This window comes from Solenopsis invicta, chromosome 16, assembly GCF_016802725.1.
Source record: "Solenopsis invicta isolate M01_SB chromosome 16, UNIL_Sinv_3.0, whole genome shotgun sequence".
Taxonomy (NCBI): domain Eukaryota; kingdom Metazoa; phylum Arthropoda; class Insecta; order Hymenoptera; family Formicidae; genus Solenopsis; species Solenopsis invicta.
In genome coordinates, this window is record NC_052679.1 from 18,917,228 (window position 1) to 18,945,009 (window position 27,782).

Sequence of the window (27,782 nt, forward strand, 5' to 3'; positions counted from 1 at the left end):
CACCTCAGAAAGTTTTAATCAACGTGAATCGACACAAAGCAATATACGCTATAATATAAATGATTTTCATCGGCCGCGGCTCGTGACCCAATTGCGCGTTTACGGAACCGCCTCAAACACGTTTCGAATTAATCCCCGAGTAATAACGAAATGTCAAGGAGTTAGGAGTGTTCTCTTTTGCGTAATAATACTATGCATTGTGCATTGTCGGCAAGAGCGCAAGTAGATGAGCCATCTCGCATTGCGTTTGTTTTTTTGCTGATATATTTGGGATTGAAGCAAGGACGAGTTGCGTGAAAGAAAAAAAAAAATCAAAATAGTAACCCCTTGAAATCTTGGATATAAAAAATTTAAGCGCAGTGATACAAGTCGAATAATGTTAGAAAGAAGAATTTGATAAGAAAATGATTGATATATTTCTTTAAGTATTTCTTTTTTTCCCAAGTTATAAGTATTTAAATATTTTTCAATATTTAGTCTTATGAAGTATTACACGTATAATGTATAGGTAATGTAAAAAGGAGCAAAGTATTCTAACGTGTGTAAACGTTTTTACTGTCGGCAGTATATACGAATTTACGCCGATTATTGTGAAGGAATGACGCGAAACACAATGTCTAGTGGAATTTTGCACGTTCGCGAAGACAGTATAATACAAGCAATGCTTAATGGTATTACATGAAAGTTTCAAAAGACGTTACTAATATCGTTAGAGATACGGAGCCGTTGTTGCGACAACGCAGCTGTTCTTGCATACAAATCCTATTGGTATGAGAGATTAGAACTAGAATTTCTCAACGGCACACGTTTGCGAATTTAAAGCCTTTTATCAGGGATATCAATTAAACGATGAGAATTTATTATAAAATGAGGGGATATTTAATAACGAGTTGACCGAATGACACTCACCCGTCCTGAAGTTGACGACGATGTCTACAAGGAATATCGTGTCGGAAAGGCAGTTGAAGGCTATCCATCTAGTGCTTAGGTCGTCATTGAAAAAACTAATGGCGACTGGCAGAATTATCAGATTAGCTACCAGTAGGAAGAGCATGCAGACGTCCCAATAGAATCTGAAATAAAAAAAATTGATACATTAAAACCTGTTAAATCTGAATGCATATAGTGGATACTACAGCTTAAAAGTAAAACTTGGCTTATAGAAATTCAGTTTTAATGCGATTTAGGATATATATCTTCTCACTTAACTTCGTTCATTTTAACTCATACGTGATAGTCGTTTTATATTCTCAATTTCAAGGTACCGTGAGCCAATGGGGATTTTGGGGATTTGGTTGCAATCTCGGTTAAAATAACTTTCAAAATCTGATCCAACTCTCGCCTAAACTGTAAATCTCCAAAGCCAGATATCGTAAAATCTTTTTTAAACTTAATTTTGTTTTTTGCAATAAAAGTAATCTTTATATACTGAGTGATTGTTAAGTAGTTTGAAATATTTTACGGGATGATCTAACACATTAATTTAACTTTGATGAAAACTATATGATTATATATATTCGAAACAGTTTAGATTCTAAAATACACGGTGTCAAAGTTCATGGAAAATTTCGTTTTTTCTAAAAATTTCTAAAATTATTCGTATTATTTTCACGAATTTTTGTGTATGTTTGAAGAACATAAAAATAATATCTTTAAAACTAAGTTGTTTCGGACATGGTCATATGAAATCTTAAATTAGAGAATCATCCCTAAAAAATCTTTCAGAGAGTACTTAATGATTATTCTGTACATAAAATATTTTTTTTATAATTTTAAAGTAAAATATTTATTGTTTTTCTAATATATTCCTTGTAAAGCTTGTAAATTTTTATATAATCAAATTAATTAATTAAATCATTTAATTAATGAAAGTATATTTGTGTATGTATTATTCTCAGCTCAAAATAAATATATGTATTGTATTAGTATTATGAAACTTTGAACTATAGAAGATGGTACTAACTTGGTAAGGAAGAGAAATGGATAACACGTTTCGAATACTGATTGCAAACAGTCGTACGAATTTACATTTTATTACGCCCACCGGTACACAAGTTTATTTCACATTTTTGATCCGCCTAACCAGTTACGGAATCATTAGTCTGCAAAGTGGCGCTTGTGAATAAGAATGAGGGTAATTTTTCACCATTTCGTGGGGGAGGTTGCGGGAGATTTATAGTGCGATGGAAGAAACGAGGCGATTTCTCTCGGGAAGATTAGGTGGAAATGCAGAATAAACTTTTTCACGCTTTGTGCTTTTAAAGAGAAGGAATCAACTGTGAAAAGATGTCGATGTCCCGAAAATTATTTTGTCGTTTAACTTTGGTGGATTTAACAAAAATCGACAATCGTGATTAATGCGGCACAAATGTGAATTAATAAGAATTGAAAACCTGTGAATACTAAATAATGATTTAATTCTTGAAACAATAATTCACCGAATTACGGTTGTGGAAATGCAAATCAGATTGAATCAATTACGAATACTAATCTATAATTAATTACGTTTCCAAGCAGAGATTGAAACTGAATTGGAACGAAATGAGATCATTTTCCACCGTAACGCAGTGGTGCCTTAGTGTCTCACGTATGATAAGTGTAAGAATCAATGGGCGTACGAGGCGGACATTTTCGATTGGTAACTTTGCCAACTGTGCCGCAAATTGTGACGGTTAATGAACAAACTCGTAACGCTAATTTCTCAACTTTAGAATTTTCAATCAGATATGCGACGCGTCAAAGTTATGCACCGGTAGTCCATTTCGATGTAAAACATTTCAACTTTTCTGCGGTCTGACGGGTACGATGGATAATACAAAGTTGCACAATATGACGACGGTGAAATCATGCATATGGATGAGTATGAGTCTAATTACTTTTTGATATTTATGCCTGCGTATATTCCTTTATTAACTAATTATTATGCTGAATAATCTCTTTAATTTAATATAATGATATTAGTTTCTTTGACCTGTATTTAATCCGTTATTTATTTAGAAATGCAAAATTTATATTAAGAAATATTTATCATAAATACACAACATTTAAATGTGAAATTTAAATACACAAGAATATAATTGTATTTGCAGAAATTATTATTACAATTTAAATAATCGAAATATATTACATATTTATAAAATATATTTAGGGTCTTTAATATCAGACAATTATCGCTTGTCAAACAGTCATATTTTATTAAATTTTATATAATGAAAAATGTCATTCAACATTACTTGATGTTCATATCTATAAACTTTATAAATCCAATAATTTAGTTTAAGAGGTCTACATTATCACGATAACCGAGAACTTTGTTTTAATACGAAATCTCTGATGTATAGACATATGACAATTAATATCTTACACGATGCACGAGCATAATGTTGCGGGCCATCACTTCTGCAACAACATGTATCTCAGCATGATAATGCACTATGGTACAAATTGCTATTCTTCAAACCGAACAATTTAATTACTTCCTTCCCTTTTTCCATCAAATTGCCATCTTAATATAATTAAGCCGTTATGTATACACACAGACACAGGATGAGCACAATGCATTTTCTCAACTCCCATTAATTCTCCTAAAAAACATTGGCCAGTAGTTGACGTAGTAATTATATAAGGCTTAAAATTTTCAAGTTATCTATCATATATTTTTCTGAAATTTCTTCTAGTTTAAAATTAGATCTTGTAAGTAATTACAAGCATTATCCGCTAATGAACTGTACGGTTTAATCATTTTTCATGAAAAGGATAAATTAGAAACTTTTGAATTTTTCTGAAAACATTTTTCTCAAAGCTGAGCCTTTGCTTGCGCATCCTCCTTTTTTTAATCACCGTCTCAATTTATCCTTTTACGGTGAATTTACTTTATGAGCCTTTGTGGCTTACGACGCCATTGTGTATGACTAACGTGTCGGGGTCAAGAGGTAGTAATATAGGGACTGCTCTACAAAACTGTAGGGCAGTAACTAAGCTTTCGTTTTCCTGTTAAGTTTGCAAACTTATACGCACCTTACGGCGACATAATACATCAAGCGTTTATGATGAAGAAAATAATGTGCTTGCGGAGAGCAGCCCTTGTATTAAAGTGCAAAAGCTTTCCGTCGGCCGATCGTGAAACTCAATTTCTGAAAGCTCGACTTTAATCAGTTCGATTTTAATCCGGGCAACATTGGCCCACTTTTCGGAGTAATAACGTTGCTGCGTTCTGGGCAATAAATGCGCCCGTAAGTCACGATATGTACCTGAGCATCCCGCTGATACACCACGCTCTCCATCTCTTTCTCTTTGCCTCAATTAAAAAATGTGATTTATTCTGGCCGTTTATAAACAAACTTTGTACACATATCTCTGCAAAAGAATTTTACAATAAAAACCCCGAACATTTGTACCAAAATTTATCTTCGCATTCTGACAAATTTTGCTTCGTAAATTGTTTTGCCAATTGCATTATTTATATTTTTACCTTTATCTTTGATCTCGCTCCATTTCAGCCATTATTTTCAGCACAATGTTAAATATCGCGTGGTTACGACTCGCAACGTGTTTTTATAGGAAAATCGCGTACATTACTGTTTATTCGAAAAAATTTTATTTTAAAATAAAATATTATTTTTCTCTTTGTCTCTAACTCTGCCGCTGTTTTTTTTTTCTCTGTAACGCGCGGCTCGTGAGGGAACGCGCATGTAGTGCGATCTTTTGCGTGTCTAGCTTGGATGCTGCACGCGAATGCATCCTGCCGCAGAGCACATGTCGTTGAAATACTTGCGGAAGGAAGCAATACTCGCGAGCATTCCATGCCGATGTCGCGGTATCTTCGGCGGCATTCTTCACCGCGGCAATTTTATTTAGTTTCATGCACACGGTACTGTGATGTTACACGCCATTTTTCGACCAGCAACGATGCGTAACGATGCCGGAAACGTTTCATTTGCGACGAATACAAATCGCCTACGGCGATTCATTCACGAATTTATTCCTCTCGTCATAAAGCGACGCATACCAAGGAAAGTGTACGGATAATCCGTACGCCGGCCATCAGAGTACCTCTCTTCGCTGCAATTTAATTAGATTATGCGAACATGCGGGCGATAAGGCGCAGGTATACTCCGTTTAAACTGGAGCTTATGCTGGTAAACCGCACTGGAATACCGGGCTCAAGATGACATTAGTTCTAATTAATTAATTAGATAATGCTTAAGATAAATGTGCGTCGACAACATTCAAGAGTTTAACGTCACATCTTACAGGTCTGTTTCAGCACAAGTTCGTCTGCAGAATTTATGTGCTTTTATAACTCACATTAATTTTTATATTCCTAAAAGAGCACGTGAGCAAATGAGCGAGTGAGAGAGAGGGAGAGAGAGAGAGAGAGAGAGAGAGAAATATTAATTGATCTAATATTTCATCAAATTTGAATATTTATGAGAAAGAATTTTATGTTTTGTATAAAAAATATAAAAATTAAAATATACAATAGTAAGTTGAGTATTAGATCGATAACACAGGAAATAAAAAAGATATCAATTTTTTGCGATTAAAAAATATGTTTAATAATTAATATAGAAATATTATTAAGTACTAAGATCCGTTTTTTGACCGAAAAATAGCATTTTCTTCTTATTTCTTATATCAAAAATATTTTTTTTCAAAGTAATATAATGACTATATCGAATCACGATGTCATATAAACAATCTTAAAGAAAACGAGAGGAAAAGAAAAATATAAATCATAGGGGAAAAAAATAAAAAGAAAATACATTCTAATGTTCTAAAGCTGAAATACTCAAACCGAATGAAATGAAACGTTTTTCTGGCATGATAAACAGGACCGATCCATATATTGCACGAAATTAATTTGGCAATATTGAAAATGGGAAGAAGATTGATGGGTCGATCGCTCCCAGCTACCTATAGGTTGAACAATTCTTTTCATTACGTGTCGTTTGTTTCAATTCGCTCATGTTTCTCCACGTGAGTTATGCTCGTGCGGAAACGTTTTCTCGAAAAACACGCTGTGCCTTGGGAATTCGCATTATAATAGCTGCTCGCTTTATGTGTCGATAAAATATCGCGATGTGTTGAGGGCAAGGTGCATTGGAAAAAATTTCACTTATCGAGTTTCGTTCGCGTGTTAAAACCATATAGTGTCAATAGCAAACAGTCGTAAGACTGTCGTGGATCGAGTATCGTTGGAATTTCCTGAATTGTTCCTTGGTTCGTTTGTATTCTGTATTTAGGTAATTAGCAATATTTATGAGATGGAGAAGCGATTTTCGAAGTTTTCGGATAATTTAAGCGTGTTTAATGTTCTCATAATCGATATAATTAAAGCAAGGCAATAAACGTCGTGTTTAATATCTGTTATGTGCAGTAGTGTAGCTGTAATATGTATTTCGGAAATTGTACGCTCTGTAATTAAAATTGCGATGCTCTCGCTATGTGGGTCATATATCAAATGAAGCGATCAGTCGATTCGCGGAATAGAAAAAAGACGCATGTACAAATTCGTGGATATTGGCCAACTGGCATGGGTCGACGAAATGCATTCGGTTCGGCGCAAGTGGGCGTCCGTTTATATTCGTTCCGTGTCCCATTCGTGTGGAATATCATTTCGGTTTAATTTCGCCTTCCGGAAACAATGCTTTATCTTTGATGAAATGCAGCAGGAGATGTGATAGGTAATTAGCCTCTGCTTTGGGCATTTTAGCATTAATATAATTTTAATTTAATTATAACGCGAATTTTGCATTTATAATGAACACTATTTCTAACGTTTTGAAATATTAATTATGTTTAGAGAAATTGCAATCTTATACCAATTGGATTTCAAGTAAATTGAGAAAAAATGGAACGCAATAACGAGCAGGTGACATCGCGTTTTTTTTCGTATTAAGGTAAATAATCGCGAGATAAATTGAATTAACGACGCGTGAAAAATTATGCCGTCCGACCAAACAAATTTCCTGAAGGTTTTTGTATCAAACGAAACTTTTTCCACATACACGTAACGCTAGATAGACAGTGACCTAGAAGCGTCTGTGTGAGATTATGCCTTGGCTATAACCATGTCCCGGGATCAGATTTATGCCGCTTTTTCGGAGGATCCGCTTTAACGAGCGTAAAAGGTGTGGGCGGCGAGGTTCTCTGAATTCGAGACAATTTACCACGTTCTCGCCTTTCAGGGTACTTTTTCTCGGGTTGCACGCGGCCTTGTCCGCAGCGGCCAGTTGCATCAACGCCTAGTTGAATTTTGCTTCGTCGCATTATGATTGTTATACTCGGAACGCCGTTCGTATTACCATGAAGAAGCTTTCTCGTGATTTAATTATCAAAAGTATCTTTTTTTCGCAAACGACGTAAGTGCCTCATTCTCTTTTATCACATCTTTCTCGGAAGTATTTAACAGCTCCACGTCGCTTTGCTGACGTTTGTGTTCAACTGTTGTGATTAATTCACCGGTCGTGCAAAAAAAAGAAAAAAAAAAACGCGAAACGTGAGAGCGGAAGTGCGGAACTACGCCTACACGTTCCGATCTCTATGGAACTCTGCGAAACGGTGTTGGCGCGATATCGATGAAATACGATCTCCCACGCGCTTCAACCCTTCGGTCGAAAGGCGAATATGTTATCGTCCCAGTTTCTCTTCCTGGATACTTTCCGCTATCCTACCTACGAGAGAGGCTGATCGCATTAATCTTAATTTGCTTTAGACGATTCGGAGTATAACAGCGCCGTACATCAAAACTTTTCCACCGCGCATTGAGTCGCTGGGAGACTTTCTTGACCTTTCCCGTCCAGCGTAGTCTCTTTATCCTTCTCTTATGAAAAAATGCGACACGTCGGAGAATTGCAGCGTCGCGCGTCGCTCGGGAGGATGGATGATTTCTGGCCGCGAATGCTCGCGATCCATCTTGCGCTCCAAGCCGACGCGGCTAAAAGTCGCATCTCGCGTCACTTTTGAATAGGGATTGAAAGCTTTATTGAAGCTACTGTGATTCTTCAGTGTTTAATACTGTTGATATTGTTTCAATAAAAAAAAAAAATTCTTAGAGAGCTGGTCAAAATGTTAGAGACGTTTATTTCACATGGAAAAGGAGATACCGTTAAAAATATGACATAAGTTGTATACTCTGAGAGAAAAAATTTCTAAATTTTAATAAATATCTATTTGAATAGTACTAATGAAATATTTATTTACGGTACATAAATATGTACTCTATTAGAGAAAAATGATATTTAAATTAAATTAGTGAGTTTTATAATATATTTTAAAATAAATATATGTTTACATTCAGCAAATGTATATTTAAATTCAGTAAATGTATATTTACATTCAGCAAATGTATATTTGCATTCAGTAAATGTAAATATATGTTTGTTTTAAAAGATATTTTATTAGTACTATTCGAATAAACATTTATTAAAATTTAGTAATTTTCTCCTTAGTGTAAATATATGTAAATATATTGTTACGTTCACGTAACTGTTGGTTTCTCCGGACACTTGCGGAACCACTTTCACACATATATGTAAAATATACTAACATTTCTGAATATCTTTAATTTTAATTTTTTAAATTTTTGTCGAAACATGTTATTATACATGTATGTATGTGTATTGTGTGAAATACTGTCCATTCGCGATCTATATTTATTTGCGGCTATTATAAGAAGGTGTTTTGTTTCTACGGCACGAAAAATTGAGAGAATTTAAGCTCTGAATTCAGAGATTTTGTTTATTGAGGTGACCATTTTTAGTTGCAACTGAGTATTTCTGCCTATAACCTTGCATATTTTAAGAACGTGTGGAAAGCGTTTTAGCATCATGAATATTGGAGAGGATTACTCATTTCTGCGCGCGGCAAGTGTGCCGTCCAGAACGCCTTACCGCGCGTATTTGCCACGCTGAGGATTAGGGGTTTGCCTTAGCGTGTGTATACTACGTGTCACGTATGAACGACGAATTTTGTGGCCGCGCAGCACTCTAATAGGATTACATCGGGAACTGAGAATTTGGGACCGAGAATTTCAACCATTTTCTACATATATATACGTATCCGTCTCATTTATACGTGCGCTCTAGTCTCGTTGCGGAAAATGTAATTTAGAGTATGACATTGCGCTTGAAATAACGCGAAGGATTTCGGCTAGAAGTACGGAAGTATATCACAGGTAAAAATTGTAGATGCGAGCAACAATTTGGGGAAGTCACAGATATTTCACAGACTCGCTCTCTATAATAATGAACATAGTAAAGACGAATTTATGAACTCTACGAAAAGCACGATCTCTTGTTAAAAGCGCGAAGTTTTTGCTTTACTAGTTAAAAAACCAAATTTTTTACTAGTAAATAACCGTTATTTTAATATTTTTACCTTTTATTTGATCTTATCTAAATATGAATAATTCAGAATTATTAAATACACGCTTGATGAATATACATTATTGCTACGTAATTATCATATAAAATTTGCGCATAAAAACAGGGTCTAATTGCAAAATTCCGCGCCAAAGTGGAGGAAGGTTTTACGCAATGCAGAAAATTAATCAACAGACATCTCTCGAATACGAAATCTAGAATTGATGTGAATTATTTTTTTTATATTAATTAATATTACGTATTGTGACAGAGTTATTTCTCTCTGTCAACATAATTTAATTTACGAATATTCCGTTGAATTTTTTAATTAAATTCCATATACGAAAGAATATATTTTTGCGGTTTTATTAAAGTGGTCACAAATGGTTATAGTAATCGATATATAACGTGGACTAAGTACCTTCGAAGCCGACAAGAACTTCGACTACAATATGTAATACGATATATAGGTCTCGGCTCAACTGTTTGAGATAGGATCCGCAGGATTTCGGTTAATATCGATAACGACAGTATCTCGCATTATGTCCCATTTCGAGAGGCCGTTTCAACATGTGGTTTAACTCCTCGCCGCTGCATACCGAAAGGAGTCAAACCGAAACTTCGGTATTATCGGTATGAAATAGGTCTCGCCAATGTTCGAATAAATAATCGCGGCATCTATTTATTTTGTTACTTGAATTTGTGAATAGATCGGTTTGTAGAATACATACAGGGATATTGCAGATGAAACGTTCTGCACGAGCTCTATTAAATATCTTTAATGCCAATAAGTAAATGAATTTTGATAAAAGTCTGATTAAAAAAAAATTATTATTTATATAATATTTTATAAGAAACACGTGAATTAGTGTCTAATTGTGTAGAACTGAATTTCGTTGAAATGAAGATCAAAGATGGCTGGTAAATAAGAACACGTTGCCTTGGGGAGAAAAGTACATTTAAACTTCTCGTTTTATTTTTTAGGATACATAGCAATGTCATTGTTAACGTGTGCAATTACTTCCACGTGTTTTGCAAAATAAAGTTCAAATACGCTTTCTTTTCTCTCAAGACATTGCTTAAATGCGTCCCCTTTTTCCATCTATTGCTTCAATCCATTCTTCTCCATTTGCGATACGGAGACGTTTCTCGTGTGTTGCAATAAAAGCGAGAAAATCGGTCTTTCGCCCGCCAGCGTTTTCTTGGAGAATTATTTACTGCAGTGCCGCCACATAAATGAGCGACGCCGCGTGTTTGTTGATTGGAAATACATAATGCAGTATATCCGCGAAAACAGCGCGTATTCGTGGCGGGTACAAAAATCTCGTTATTGGTACGTCGTTTGTAGAAGGGGGAACGAGCGGCGTGATAATAAGCTTTGTATCACCGTCGGAAGATGTGTTCCATCATTGCTCACGGTAATTATCGAAGCAGACTGCGTTAGCAGAATAAGGGAAACAATACGATACGCGACGTTCTAGAAGTTAACCACACATTGTTCCGGCGTATTAGTTCTTCTGACATTGATGGATCTGTACGCTGTGTTCCCATTCTCGGAGCAAACAGGTTTTCGGGGATGAAGTTTGAAATTGATTCAAGCGGGGGAAGAAAATGAGTGGACTAAAGATGATATCATTGGCATTGTCTCTCGAGGAAAACGTTAGTATAGCTACAAAATTAAACCTTATTTTGCTTCTATGAAGCTAATTAATTTTCTAATTAAATGAAGATAATTCTATTATACACGCAAGTTTTTCAAATTATATGGTTAAATCGGCGTTATTAATACAAACAATTACATTTTTACCTTAGCTTCTACACACTGAGGGAAAAATTACTAAATTTTGATTAATACTTATTTGAATAGAGCGCTAATGATATATTTATTAAATGTAAATATATATCATTTATTATAAGAATCACTATTTAAATATTATTTTTTCTTAGAAATAATTATGTAAGTAAATATTTTATTAGTACTATTCGAATAAAAATTTACTAAAAAGAATTTTTTCTCTTAGTGTATTTCAACTAAGACAGATATAATATATATCTTGAGAATATAAGCTTATTCGAGAATATTGGATTTATTCCTGAATTATCTGGAAAAGTCTTTCCAGTAAAGAAAGAGAATTGCTTCTCTCTCGCAAAGTTGTATCGCGATATTGTACTTGGCGCAAAACGCGTCTCTTGATAAGTTTCGACAAACAGGTGGCAGCGACGATAACTATTTTGTTCACTTCACTGAATCTTCCACGATAATTCTATTTCACACAACACGCCAAAAATGTAACTATCGATACTTGGCTGATTTCCATATTCTGAGTCGGAAACCACACACCGGTTTGTTTTGTTACACGTATTCGAGATACGTAGAACTGTGTGTGTGTGTGTGTGTGTGTGTGAGGGGGGGGGGGGGGCACCCCACTGAGATTCATCTGTAAATATATGGACATACTTCTTTCACAAAAATACTATTATGCGTGTTACGTTTAATTTATAATAAGTTGTAACACTCTCTTTCGAAGGCTGATAAGAAAACGTAACTATGTTTTCAAATTTTAAAGCTTTGACTTTTTTGTCGAGAAGAAAATCGGAAAATTGAATACTCAGAGAAAAATCGGTAGAATCGAATGAAGACAAATTAAATATATTAAAATATATTGAATATATATAATATTTAATATATTTTATTTATACGTATGCACATACGTGCATACATACATATGCATATATGTGTATATATGTGCATAATAATTAATTGTCCATATGTATATAAATATTAAAATTTGCTTAATTGAGATAGTTAATTACATTTTAATTGACAAATTATATTGTTTGATACATGCTTGAATGCTCATGTTATTATGTGCATATGCAAAGCAGGGACTTTATCATAGTCGCATTTGTGAAACAATGAGTTCATTTAATACAGATCGGATCAACATATTCTTTAATTACGTCGCGCGTCGCAGTAAGTTTTCATTTTCCTCGTACAAGTCTATTGCATTAGAGCGGAGATAAATCCGTGGATTAGACAAGGTCTCGCTAACGCAAAATGCGCAAATATCCTTATCCTAATCGTCGATATGATTTGTATAAGGAAAAATAATTCTTCAATTGTAAAGCGGCATAATCTTTATATTTATAAACTTCTACTAGGAAATTAGAGTTAGAATTAATTAAATGCTGAAATTATTCTTAAGAAGCAGTTTTTTGTGCCACGCGTCGATCGATAAATATTGTTCTTATTTTTCATCAAATAACAACTCGTTTTACCTGCAATCTTCTATTTATCCAGTGAAGTTCGAGAAAACGCCATTTTAGAGGCTACCATTAAAGGTGCAGTCGTACATTATCGAGAAAACTAATACGTTACTCGCAATTGGAGTAGCGGTCAGCAGATTCTCCAGAGATCAGATGCACATATTTGGCGAAGTACCGCTGCATACGTGCACAAACGCGCTCACACACGCTCGCGTCCGATTATATTGATTGGTAAGAATCACCATGAAATGGTTCGCCCGTACACTTGCTCATATAGGCGTACTGAACAATACTGCGGGGTCGCCTATTGTTCAACAGAGGATGCTGACATAATCAGAATCACGATCATGTATTTTACAGACCTGACGCGTGCGCGCAAATGGTTTTAGCGAAACAGTTTTATTTTGTCGAATTTTGATCTGTTTTGAAATTCTCGAAATCTCTTATCTACTCTTAAATTTGAATCCTTTGGGACTTGATAAAAAAAAAATGATTCTTATATTCTGTTCAAATACACTCTTGGTTTGAAAGAAAGCAAGAAGAGCTCGTTTATTCTTATGTTACAGTGTTCAAAATAAACAAATGTTATCTCATTGGTTATTACAACATTTTAAAATTAGAATGATGTGATCATATATCTTGTTGCAAGTGTTTTAAGAATGAGAAGCGTATGCCTCAGATTGCACGCGAGTAAACCACATTCCGCGGAGCCTCGCGGTTTGCACGTCGGGGATAATTTTAGTTTGTTTATTTACACACGATTCATTTTTGCGCGGTTTCCCGAAGTGAATACACATTTCTATATTTAAGTGACTTTGATCCATCGCGTGGCTTTACATCGAATTGTGGGGTTTATTCGCGAGCTGTCGCGTCCCGCGAAACGATACGCCAGACCAACGGGAATTATCACGGCTATTTCTGTGACGCATTTAGATATCGGATCATGCGGACCAGCAGAATATGCTACGAAATTGCCACTAACGCGCGCTTAGCCGTAATTAGGATATTAATAATTTATGTGCCACTCTCCGAGGATGTGCGCGCATGTGGATTCTCTATGCGCGACCGCGTCGCAGAGTAATCTTCAATATTTTCGGGCTCTCTAATTACTCGCATCGGATTGTCGCCGTGTCATCGTATAAATTTTACGACGTTTCAACGAAGTCGTCGTTTATCACAAATCGCGCCAGCTACGAATATAAATCTCATGAAAAAAAAAAAACGCGAAAGCTGAACAAAGAATTTGATAATAGCTACCAAATGTTGAGTGAAATAATGCCAATTGAATAGTAATATAATCGAAAACTATTTTTTTTTTTTTCTAAACATTTTGTAAATGTTACTAAAATTGATTATACTCTTAGAAAAGATGTGTAGAAAAGTAAAATTATTTTTGGTTATATTATCCTGCTCATCTATGGATTTGTGCAACCCTGTAACTTTGATACTCTATATCTTTGAATAAAGCATATTTTTTAGCTTATAACATATGAAATCAATACCTCAGAGTCTGACAAAGATGATAAACGAAAGCCGAATAAAAAATATTTTATTCTCAAATAATTACAATTTTTTTTAATTGTGTTGCAAAAATTCGCAAAAATGATTACTTTGGATAGTTAAAGTTTTTTTTTTTTTTTTAATCTCAATCCTAGTTTTCCAATTTATATTATGAAACAGTTTCAGCAATGTAAAATGTTACATAGAGTACCCATGTGTAGGGAGTTAAGGTTAATCAAATATTTAATTGGCATTACTACTTTACTCAACATTTGATAGCTATTACCAAACTCATTTAATGTTAATTTTCAAACAATTGTGTTTTCCTAAAATTTGCTTTTTCCATACCACCGAACTTTGCTTCAAAGGCGATTGCGGTGATGGTAGCTGCAATAAAAGCGTCTGTATCGGGTATCACTATTTCATGCTTCGAGCACTCGCTTCGGCATGTAAAACCGGCTGATCAACGCTACTTGAGAATAATTGATTGAATCGTTACAGCGCGCAGTCGATGATCAAACGTATCACGTTGCGCTTATTAATGGGACACCTCGGACACCTTGGCCCACTTTATTTCCCATTTAAGGCTTATCCGTGTCACATTAAATAACCAAATTAAAATCGCCATTTTACTATTGCTTTCGAAGAGAAGAAAAAATGACGGCTTTGATAGGGACGAGAGGAAGAAAGCGAAGTGGCGTATTCGTTAATTAGTTATCTTATATCGGAGAACATAAATTCCTTGTCAGAACACCTAAGATAGAAACGTAAAGTGAAAAGAAATGATTAGAGAGTAATGTACAAAGTTATAGGGAAAAGGAGATAGCAATCTGCACGATCATTTCTCAATGCTATAAGTGACATTGTACAAGTTTCTATATTGGTGTACTTACAAAATCGAAGAATTATGCAAATTTGAATACTTTAGAAATTACGCGTTAGCGTTAGACATATTTTTTATACGTAACATACGGAACAAGAGTAATATCAATCGTTCTCGTTCGCTCGAATTGCACTGAACTAAATCTTGCACATTAGATTTTGATATTATTACGCGAAGGCGTACAGCCTTCCGATATAAAACAGAAATTAATTTTATATCCATAAAAATGTGGACCTGTCAACAGGTTATGCCATTTATATGAAAGACGCGGAGATGAATTTACATCTCGCAGTGGGCGTAGATTATGGTCATGGTGGTTTCGTGGAGTTAGCGCAGAAATAGAAAATTAATTAAGTCATCTCTTAATTACGCCTCCGGTTAAATTCATTTTGATAGAATGCGCACACGGTCTCTCTCTCTCTCTCTCTCTCTCTTCCTTTTTGTACGTGCGGCCGTAAAGTGTGCAAACGTAGGATGCTTAATTGACGACCGCAAAAAACGCGAGAGAGCAGCTTCGTTTTGTTCACGAAGGCGGAAGTCATCGCAACTGGCTGCACTGCGCCGCTTTTTACGCCGCCCTTATGAATGAAACGATCTACGTTGGTCGGCGCGGAGGATAATTCGGGATTGCTGATGCGAACAATTAGCACGGTCGGCGTCACCATATGAATGAGTAAATAATCGGCTTTGCTTTCACGTTGAATACCGCTTGAATAGTGACAAACTGATTCTCTTGTAATGCAACATATATTATACACTTTGTGTTTTCTCTTACACGTACGAATGTGTGACAATTTTATGACTTATCCTTAACAAGAATATTATTGTCCGATTGACAAGTTTCAAGAATCAAAAAATTAAATAATTAAATAAGAAATTGGATCGTTTAAAAATTAATTTGTTCATTAGTTGATAGAATTTATGCGGGAAAAATATTAAAAATGCTACGTTCTAAAAAGATGTAAACGGAAGTACTATACATTCAAAATACGAGAAGAATCATCGGAATCGTTACGCATTAAAACGACTGACAATTAAAATCACTAATTGTCTTGTATTAACTTTAATTCCATTAAATTCCATGCCGTATTATTAACCTATCTCACAAATGTGAAATATTGCCGTAAATCAAATTTTCCGTTTTTTGCGTAGTTCACGAGCAAATCATTTAGTTCGAGATGCATAAAACTCGTTACGTCACGATTCACGCTGATAAGTTATACGTGTAAGTAATGAGATTTTGTGAATATGTATACGAATAATAAACTTTCGAAATACCGTTTCGATGGCTTTGCTTGCGAGCAGTAAACAATCGATAACTTTGCAATAGCAAAACGGCTCAAAGAAAACCATTTGTTACCTGTTCCCCTGAGCTTTGTGTTTGGCAATATTAATACGTCTGTTTTATTAAACATTTGTTCGATATCTCGTTGCAATGCCAGGTATGCGTTATATCGACATGTATTTTTCTTGATACACTAATATATGCATCATTAAAAATTCGTCGAATATATTACAGGCAAAAAAAAAAAAATATTTTGACAAATTTTTTTCTCGAATAAACAGAAATAAAAAACGTAAATTGTAATCAAGAAACATTATAGCGAAAGAATGGAATCAAGTGTACGTGTTATACGAATAAGAGACTGAGTAATTACATTGGAATATAGATTATTCGCTTAACTGTGCTATTATGGAGAAAAATTTTATTTTCGTGTTGAAAAATTCATTTCTCAATTATCGTATCAATTAAATCACATATGAATGGAATGAATTATTTTTGTAATTATCTGGATTATTCGAAATTTGCGTGTTCTGATCGAGTTTTAAATTCTGAGCGCAATTAACAAGTCTCCAGATTTAAGCTTGACAGAGCTACATATATTTATAGAAAACTGTTCTTCATTGTGCCGTGAGGCGCTCCGTACTATATTCCGGTACTAAATCTTGGTTTACGGTTTATAGTTTGCATTTTACGATGCATTTTGTAACGGTATGGCACGTTTAATGACAAAGTGGTTACGTATGGGTTAGGAAGATGTAGCCCAAAAGTTCCGGCCTGACCGGACTTGTTCGCGATTGTCAGACATGTTGCATCTTTGCGCGGCTAATAAAGCGGCTGTTCGCCTGGCAATTCCTGGCATCCGATGGCGATACTGCGGTTAAAGACCGGAAGTTGCGAAAACGCGTTTCAGCGGTCGGTCGTTCGCCAAACGTAAAGTGGGTTACAAGTGTTTGTTCGGCCATATCTAAACGGCGAGGGATGAGCCGAAATAGCCGATAGGATGCTTTTAGGAGGCTGAAATGGGCTGAAACGCCGCGTGTACTGCGGCGATTTTACGAGGCGATCAGGTTTAGCTTTTACGCTTATGCGATTGAACAGCACCGCGTCGCAATCTTGTTAGAATCAGCTGCGAGAAGCTTACCACTCATACAATTGGACACTATTAATAAATTGCTCTCCCTCGTCTTTCGTTTCATCCAAGAACGTTCTAAATTTTGTTACAAGTACAGTTGCAATTAATTTGTGATTTGAAGATGAGAATGCGTCTTGTTAATGATTATTAATTACGGAAAATGCGTTTTACTTTTTAAAGAAAAATTCAACTTTATTTCATTTTTAATAATTTTTTCGAGTTTGTGGTTTTATCAAAATTTTTTAATTTAATGTGTAATTTTAATATATTTGGCGATTTTTATGGCAAAGCAAATTTGTAAAGTTAGGAATTCATTTAAAAAATTCGTTGAGAAATTGCGAAAAAGACATTTAACAAACGGACCGGTCAGAAATAATTGATCCCATGTTTATTAAGGAATTTATACGACCAAAGTACATGCTGCTATATATTATTAATATATTCGAAGTTAGCGTATCGAAATCATGACATACGTTTACATTATTCTGATAATTGAGATGTACCGTTTGAATTGACAACTCCCCCGATCATAGATAGCTGCGTTTAATCTTGCCTACTTCGATTAGACCAAATCAGATTAATTAAATTTTATCGTAACAACAGCGGTGGTATCTTAATAAGAGCTCTTTTATGGTACCTGCTAATAGTCGTTAAAAGTTGTAAAGTATTTTTTCTTTTTCAGTACAATTACCTTGTTAACGAAAATACGAACAAGGAAGTAATACTGGTCGTTTAACGCCATGTTTGTGTCAAAATGTCAGTTTATTCCTTGAAATTTTCTTATTCAAGAGATATTTAAAATCGAATCGCGAAACGCGAGCATAAAATTTTATGTTTTCTAAATTAAAACTTTATGTGACATAAGTAGAGAAAGAAAGCTACATTTAGAGTTTATAATGTTAATCACACGAATGCTAATCACGAAGCATTAGCATTACAAATTAGTTAAAATTGTAATTTTAAATTATATTACATTAAAAAAATTTTACAACTTTCTTTTATCCTGTTCGACTAAACATTTTTTTTGCTGACATTTGTGAATTTTAACTGTAATTTGTGTTGTATAATTTTGGTTATAATTGTAGGAAAAAATTTTAATCAAGTGTTTAATGTTGATTATTCGATCGCTATTTTATGAAGCACATTATTTTGATTTAGACAATAATAGGAAATTTAACCGATATTAGCATAAATCGATTCGAAGAGATGCATTAAATTGAAATAGCCATCTAATTTTGATTAACGTTTGATCAGCGTTTGATCAATGTGTCCACTTTAGATAATAATTACGGGCATGCGAAAAAAGATACAATCACGCTAGTATTATCGACTTGATTAGGGCAAAACCGATTAATCGGCCAGCCAGTTGATCGTCGAGAGAAAGAGACAGCCTCTTAATCTTCGATTAATAAAATATCTCCTCCGTTCGCTATTTCTTATGGTCGGTACCGCGGCGCGACCATGGCCCAGTGAGATCGAACGCGCGCACCTTCGGCCTCCGAATACCGATCTGTTCGAACGGTGCCTAGAGCATACACAGGCACACACGTGTGCGCGATATTCCTTATATGCTTCGGCCAACGGCATATATCCGCCTATATCTATATTCGCATATACAAGACGCCGCATCGGTGCACGTACATACGGCCGATACATATGCAGGCGCATACGAATACCCCTTGAGATTACCTGCTTGCAGCGAAGGCGATTCCCGACAGTTGAAGAAGTAGGCTACCAGGGAATCATGGGTAAAATGTAATTTCGACACGAGAAGGTTGGCCTTGTGCTATCGGGAAGTTACAGTCGAGGCGTGAGGATTCTTTCGATCGCAACGACTTTCGATTTTACTGGACTCTATTTTTTTCATTACGAAAAACTAGAAAAAGACGAAGAGAGGAGGAGGGGGGGGGGAGATAAAGATTTTAGTTTATTGCATTTTATGGATCCTTAATCTTAGCTCCCTACACTTATTTTTGATTACCTTCTTTCCCATCTATGAGTTTGTGCAACCCTGTAACTTTGACACGCTATATCTCTGAACAGAGAAAGCACATTTTTTAGCTTATAGTATATGAAATCGATACCTCAGAATCTGATAAAGACAATAAACGAGATCCAAATAAAAAATATTTTATTTTTAAGTAATTGTAATTAAAAAAAAAATTGTATTGCAAAAATTCGCAAAAAAATGAATACTTTGGATAGTTAAAATTTCTTTTTAACCTCCTAGTCTTCAATTATAAAAAAGTTACAGCTATGTAAAAAATTGCATAGGGTATGTCGTACCCATGAGTGGGGAGCTAGGATTAAGGGTGAGCGTACAGAATATGCAATGATAAATTACTGTAGTACGAAATGTCCCATACAACTTGAAATAAAGTTTTTACGAGTTATAAATGTAATTAAATAAGTAAATGGGTGTCTGCGCGTTCGTGATAATCAAATATATTCAGGTAACTAAACTTCGTATTATCTCTCATCTAAAAATACAAAAAAAAAAAATGTTATTTCCACAAGACTTTGATTCACAAAAGATAACGCTCGTAGATTTTGTTGTATTTTCATTTCATTTTCTCTCATTCAGAAGAGTTTTTACTTTTTTGCGTCATTTGTACAACCCATAAATCATTCTTATGCCGTTATAAAACCATTTCCGTCAGAATCGTTGATTCAATTAACTCGTAAAAATGTGTATTTTATTTCAATTCACGTTGATCTATATCGACTCTCGTATTTTTTGCTTGATTGCCCCGAGTTAAATTATTTGAGGAATTAAGGGCATCACAGCGAACAGAAATTTTTCCATCATAACGCGATCATCATTACGCGGTTCATCTTCGTTGATTTTCAGCCAGAAATCTGCGCGATGCTTCAATGCATCTGATGAAGAAAGTGCATGTCACTCAAATCGTGCGTTAATTTGCAAAAGTGCGATCTATATAACACGCCGTTGGTCTACGATGCGCATTAGATTCCAGAGAAACGAGTTCGAATCAGCTGGACGATCGATCGTATCAGGCAGGTTTGCGGGTTGACTCCATTGAACTGCATTAAGTACCGTGTGCGTGTTGTCAACACGCTATATATATAATCTGGCTCATAAATTACGATCCGCGAATGCGCGAGAGCCGCAGAGTTTGCGTTAGATGATGATTAATCATGCCGCCAGCTCGCGGCAACACATTCCCCAGCTGAGTCGAGAACTTCAACGATTATCGTTTTATAACAGATGCGTAGACGGTCCTCCGCCGTCGCCGCGCCGGTTCCACGAAGCAGACGCAATATCGAGGAACGCGCGATCGGTTCCGATGAATAGGATGCTGTGCTATATCGGAAGAGAAGCCATATATTTATCGAATCGGTATCAATTCCGTCTTATGCTAGTCGGATTTTTGTAATCCGTATTTGATAAACATACTTGGAGTCGAGATAGCTGCGACGCGAGTGTTGGATGAGCATATATCCATGATTTTCGCGGAAACTGACAATTCTAAAGAGAATTAATAAATGTGTATAGAGAGAGTTAAAGCGAAATACGAATATAAAGGGAAATAAAACTTAAATTGATTTACTATTCTAATTATCCGTTGCGCGTCGAGTACGTAGAAAAATATCGAAAATGATCGTCAATTATTGTTACATAGAGAAAAAATGCTGTTGAATCTCTAGTTGGAAATATTTCATTAATTCAATAACAGTATTAATGAAACAAAAAGATTAAAAGTAAACAGAATAATAATTATAGTTAAATGAATAAAATTTAGTTGAATCAACTGCATACATATATTAATGACCGCCCGTGATTCGACGTTTAATTGAATCAAACTACGTTTTAATTCATATTATTCTCAGTGTAGACAGTATGGGGTAATAGACGATTAATGAACGTCAGACTCACATTTTTAGTCTTAATCGCGAATCGATCTGCAATTTGCGAGGTACGAATATCTCGAAGGAAGACCGATCTGCGAGCGTGATCGCGCTTCGTTTCCGATAATTCTACCGGAACAAGATGGATTAGCCGTTCCAGACACTTCCTGTTTCAAGTATCTATAATATATGGTATATTTTAAGGCACGTGACGCACGGTATTTTGAAAGCCAGCGTTAAATGGCGTTATAAAATAGAAGCCACTTGAGACTTCGCGCACTCAACGTGGCGTATTGTTAATAATCCGCGGATTATGGCACATAATGTGATGTGAAAAGATACTTATAATAGAGCATAATTTCCAGACAGTGGCCATACACACCATCTGGGTAGGCGACCACGAAATAATGATCGCATTAATCCTGTTGTAGAGGCAGTCTCTAAAATGATTCATAAATAAAACTTTTGTAAATAAAAAGAGATTTTATGTTGGTTTTTTAACAAATTTATACACTGAGAAAATAGTTGTTGACTTGACTAAATTTTTCAACTTGATTGAATTTCTTCAGATTAAGCATTTATGTTTCTAAGTTGAATATATATGTAGTTGAATGAAATGTGTCAATGTTTAAACATTCAGCTGAAATATTCAAATATTTTATATATTTAAGTTGAATACTTAAATAGTTGAACTGAAAATATTTAATCGAGTTGAAAAAGTCAAATCAATAACATTTTTTTCTCAGTGTACGTAATAATTTTTATTTTGATATTAGAACATGGAACAAGCGATAAATGCAGAAATATATACAGAAATCTTATTTTAATTAATGTTAACATACTGCACGAACTAAAATAATATTTTTAATAATTAATAGTATAGTAACGATTTAAATTTACACCGTCTTGTTACTAACTACTGTAATTACTTTGAAGGAATTAGAATTGTATGCGGTCAACTCTGTCCCAACATTCTGAAATTAGCATGAGTGCGAGACTGCAACGCGGTAATGCGAACAAGATGCGACATTATGCGTGCTGCTCCGGTGGGGAAGATCTTTATGTAACGCGTTGTCGCGAAGCAATCGGCATTACATAAAGTAAGCGCACGTCGCCGCTATTACGTGCAAATTTGTTAATGTATTGTCGGTTAATGTCATACTTATCTGCTAGTTTCCTCGCGATCGTCACCGCGCGGTGCTTCTTAAAAGGCGAGGAAACCGGCGATTATTATTCTCCTCAAGGCTGCCCGACATACGAAGAGAGACATACAAGCGGATTCTCGTACACGTTGAAAGCTATTCGCCTAATTGATCATCACGGATATGTAGTATTCCCATGGAAACGGTTCAATCGAGATACCCGTGATGTTACAATTATTTAATGTTTATAGTATTATCGACGGCTTGGATTGTTATTTTCAATTATACATAGAGAGCATTCCATTTAACGTAAACAGTATCAACAGTACTAATTATAATATCTGCTTTATTATAATGCTATGTAAGCTGGTAGCTAATACTGCTGTGTGGGAATTCGATTATGATATGTATATATATGATATTATGTATCAGATAAATGATTTTTCATCACATTAGTGTGATAATTATATAATAAGCAAAATAATTGTGACTTGAGATAAGTGTATAATAAAACATTTTTTAACGATAAAAAATTATTTATTTAATGTATAATATTATATACATAACATAATCGAATTCCCATATAGCATTATTATTAGTTACTAGTTTACATATCATTATTATATTGCAATTATGTGAAGATAGAACAATTATTTTCTGTTGTAGTATTATTACTCTTGATCACCTAATGTGTTACCAGTAATTATTACAAATTGATTTAATAAGAAATATCTTGGATAACTTTTAGATACATATACTATTTCAGTTGGCAAAAATGCCAAAATATATTGAGGGAAATAAAATTTTTTATTAGCTCGAAACATACACACATACACGAATTCGCGAATAGTTGTTCGGGAAACTCTGCTCCGCGCACTTAAAGGACTATCAATATCGAATTCTTCGTCGTTCCCCTTCTATTGTCATCCTTTATTGGCACATAAATGAGAACGAAAGTTTCGCTTTAAATTGGCAAACGATTGCTTTATAGCCTTTGCATAATTGAGAGTAAGGTAACTCATGCCGACAGCTTTTCATTCTCTTCCTTCCCTTGCACCCTCTCTTTCTCTCTCTCTCTCTCTCTCTCTCTCTCTCTCTGTGCCTGTGTGTGTGCCGCGAATGCTTAATAAGATCGAGGAAACACCCGGAGATTTCTGGAGCAAGGTCGTAAATCGTTCGGGTGAGTACCGAGGGATATAATCTCCAGACGTTTCAAGTTCGCGCGGCCATTAAAGTCGGATCAGTCCGGCGATCCGGACAACTTACTCGGCTGCTGTGTCGCTGTGCTGGCTCATCAGTCATCCGTTGGTCAAGTTTGCTAATACAAGTTGCGTTGTAAGTGCCGAGGGCAATTAGGATGCTTTTATTCACGATGGCTTTGCTAACGTTCCGTTATAATTTAGCAAGCTACAATATTAATGAGATAATCGTAAAATCGTATAGCTTCAATAATCTATTGAATATTTTTAATAATAAATATATCTGATTCATTGTGAACAGAGCACGAAAATTTCATCGATATTGCGTATTAAAAGGAAGAACTAGCCTCGCAATTGAAATGTTAAAATTGCGAATAATGGTTGTGTGCGTGTGTTCCGTAAAATTGAATTCCAATGATGGAAAGTTCAAATAGAGGACATTCGAAATAATATATTCTTTCCCATTCGACATTCTCCGGAAAACAGCGCGACGTCCTAAAGAAAACTCAAGCTCGCGCTTACTCAGGCGCGAGGTGTTGTTTTTTCTTCCTTACGGATGTTCGCATCGCTGCCGCGAAAAAATGCTGCCGCCTTGCGCAATTGAAGTGCGATGACATCGCGAGAGTGACACTTCTCTCTTATCCGGTTCTAAATGGGGCGCGTTGGCGATCGGAAACCGACGGACCGACCGGATTGGAAATTGCAGAGGCCTTGTTCGGGTCTGCCCTATCATTAGGTAGTTTGCAAATTTAAACAACGGTTTCCTACTACCGCCAACGCGAACCACTATCGTGGTCGAGTACACGGTTATGGTCAGCGTTACGTAACGGACCAGGGGAGAATCACGTGATGACCCTGATTGGGAGCAAAGCCGGTGGGCAAGAAGGCCCTCGGCTGACAGCGAACATAGAAAGAAATTACAATCGAGCGCATAAACAGATCGCGATCGATAGAGTACTGTCGCATCGCGGAATGAACCGACTGCCAACGTAAAAAATCGATTCATCGAGTCTCCGTGATGAAATCAACACTTGATAATAATCTTCAACTTGTTGTGAAGCACGATTACAGTTTATCATCAACTATTATGCTAATTATTCTATTCGTTCTTTTGTAGTTTTTACCATGTGACCTTGCCCACAAAATGCATACACATTTTACTGTTAATTCCGTTTGTTAAAAGAGTTATGAAACGATTTTGCATTTTTTTTTTACTGAAATTAAGTAGGTAGAAAACAATATTAAAAAAAATTTTTTTATACATGTAGTTAAATGACATTTTTTTATTGTTTCACTGAGTTTTGCGAGGATAATAATGATTATAAAATGCTAAAAGTACAATTAGAAATTTCTCCAGTTAATACATTATTTTGCTCTCTTATGGACATATTGCAACGTTTTTATGTATCTGGCGAGTATTTGTCGAATCATTGCTTTTTTAAAGGGTCATTTGGCCGACAAAGTTACAGTTTTAGACATTAATCGGTTTTATATTACTGAAAGTGCATTGAACTTTAGAAACGTTTTTACGAACTCAATTAGCACAATTATTTATCGATGAGTAAGCGCAATGACGGAATAATGGATTATTAAAGGGGATTTTTGTATCTTTGCTTTGGTGAAAACAGTCATGTTAATCGGATGAATGAAGCACGTGCCGAACGGTGACTACGGCAATTACGTAATAAAAGGGCATATTTAACGTTCCGTGTAATTAATCGACGAATAGAACACCGCGGTCACAAGGCGACGGCGTAACCGACCGCAATGCCGTACTTTTGGTCTCCTATATCGGTAGCACTAATGACAAAATGCACTTCAAACAGAAAAGCCAGATTATTCTCTTGGTTCCCTTTGTTTAACGCTGAAGGCGTGGATTCTTGTATTGAGCTTGTCAAGTGTACTAATATTATATGTCTATATATCTGCATATATATATATATATATATATATATATATATATATATATATATATATTCAAATATTGATTTTATTTCTCATCTAAGGAAGAAAAGGATTATACATATTTTTGTACAATTGTGATTGCAGTATTATACTTTCTCTTGCAATTATTTTTTTAAACATTGTAGTGTCAATTTATAAAGAAAATTTTCTTTTCTTTTTATTCTTTTTCATAATTTTATAAAGTTTGATATACAATGCATTTATATATATTTAAACTTCAAATTACAATTTTCTCAAAGTTTATTTAAAATTGCGTAACAAACAAGGCTATTTATTTTCGTAGTTTCTTAAAATCTCAGCGTTTTTTTAATTTGATTTGGTAACTCTTGATAATTCGACATTACCGTCTTGGAAAATATTCAGATATTATAATGGAAAAAAATGTAATTGCAATTTTAAATATGAATCGATTAAAATGTGGAATTTCATAAAAATGCTTGCGTAAAATATATCTAATGTAAGTCACTTTTGGTCATGATGCTTCATAATTACCGGGGAAAACAGTTGTAAGACCCCCAGGACAATTTTATGCGGTAGATTCGTAAATCGACGCGAGTTCTTTGGTTCTCCTCTGCGTGTCCTGCATAATCGATTGTTCCTGACAGCGTCTTAATTGCACTCGGATACGTACCACTGCCGAGGAAAACTCGGTCACAATGACACCCCGCGTTTTTGAACGAACGACGAATTCGTTCGAGCGCGGACAAGCGTTCTAATTAAATCCTTTTCCGAAGGAACAAACTCGCATCACGCCGGAGGAATTAACTCGCGACGGCTCATTAACGTTCAATCGCGACGTTGGATCGGTCGGTGCCGATGCAAAAATTCGCGCAGCTCGCCGCGAAAGTTAATTGATGTCTTCCTCCAGTCGACGGGAATAGATGAATTAATTGCGGCCTCAGACTTTTTTTGCGAGAGAGGCGCGACGCTGCTCTCGCGCAACGGAAATAGACGACCAAGCGTCCATGTTGAATTGCACAACGTTCGCTGCTCCAGAGTCGGGGATGATAGAATAGCCACGAGATCTTAATTGACCCGAGGGAATGCACGGCTATGAACCGCGCGCGTTACATACAATATGCAGTCAGCAGCCGCGTATACGCGCATATATATGCATGGTCTCGTCTCCGCGAGAAACACTACATGAGACTAATGACGCCGTCGTTCGCGCCGCGAACTAATCACGAGTGAAGGAGTAAGGAAGGCACTGATTATTACGTATTGCGTTTCGTCGGGCGCGAATCGGGATCCCTGTAGATTCCGAGCGGACTCATTTCGGTGCCGGTGAATCTCATAAGAATGGAAATGACACAATTCTCTCGTCGAATAGTTGAATATAAATCAGAATATCGGACCAAGATGCGACATTAGAAAAGTAGAAAAATATCTAGGCGAACTTATTTTGATTGCATTCGGCGTCTAATATCTATGTCTTAATTACACAACTTGCGGATAATTATTATAATAATTAGTTTCTTGTATTATCTTTGAGTGCGAATGAAAAATTATGCATGCATACATCCACAGAGAAAATCTTTAGAATTTATATTTAAAATGGTAGGTCGTGAGTCAACGTGGACTTTAGAGAAACTTTTACTATACTTTTGTAAAATTTTATTAAATTTGAATAAAAAAATTGTAGTAAAATTCTTTGATGTATTCCGCGACTTCCATGATTTTGAATTCTAAGAGAAAGTTTTTTCCGTGTAGAGCATTATGTACTTCATGACGTAACAAAAAGTTTCTGCAGCTGCAGCAATATCGTTTCTCGTAACTGATGACATTTTCGAAAAACTCGATGCGACTGACAAAGAATTAGAATTTTTTTGCGAATTAACGCTTCTGCAAAAGAAAAAAACAACTGGCTCGCGAAATTTCGCGGCTTTCCGAGTGTATCAGAATATGAATACTGAAAACAACGCGAGGTAATTAAAAATGATAGAGCGATAAACTTATCGGAACATACAACACGGATTGCGGCATCCGAAGCAGAAGCGAGATTTGAAGCAGGACCTCTGCTCTTATGTTACTAGGCGCTTAATCGAATATAACCATCAACCGGCATTCGCGCGCCGACCTAGAAAGACACAACAGTGATAAATTAGAGTCGCGCGAGGGGAAAGACACAACAGATTGGATTGTGCAAATAAACAAGTCTTTTATACCGGATTATG

At 35.5% G+C, this 27,782-nt stretch overlaps 1 protein-coding gene across 10 annotated transcripts in view; it reads right to left on the reverse strand.

The window, feature by feature from the left end:
- The window catches only part of LOC105193137 (potassium/sodium hyperpolarization-activated cyclic nucleotide-gated channel 2), a 138,343-nt gene that overhangs the window by 31,298 nt on the left and 79,263 nt on the right, over positions 1 to 27,782 (reverse strand). For all 10 annotated transcript variants that reach the window (XM_039458567.1, XM_026138241.2, XM_039458566.1 and 7 more), the window contains one exon: positions 910 to 1,073. In XM_039458567.1, coding sequence (XP_039314501.1) covers positions 910 to 1,073 — 164 coding nt within the window. The remainder of the gene's footprint in view (positions 1 to 909; positions 1,074 to 27,782) is intronic.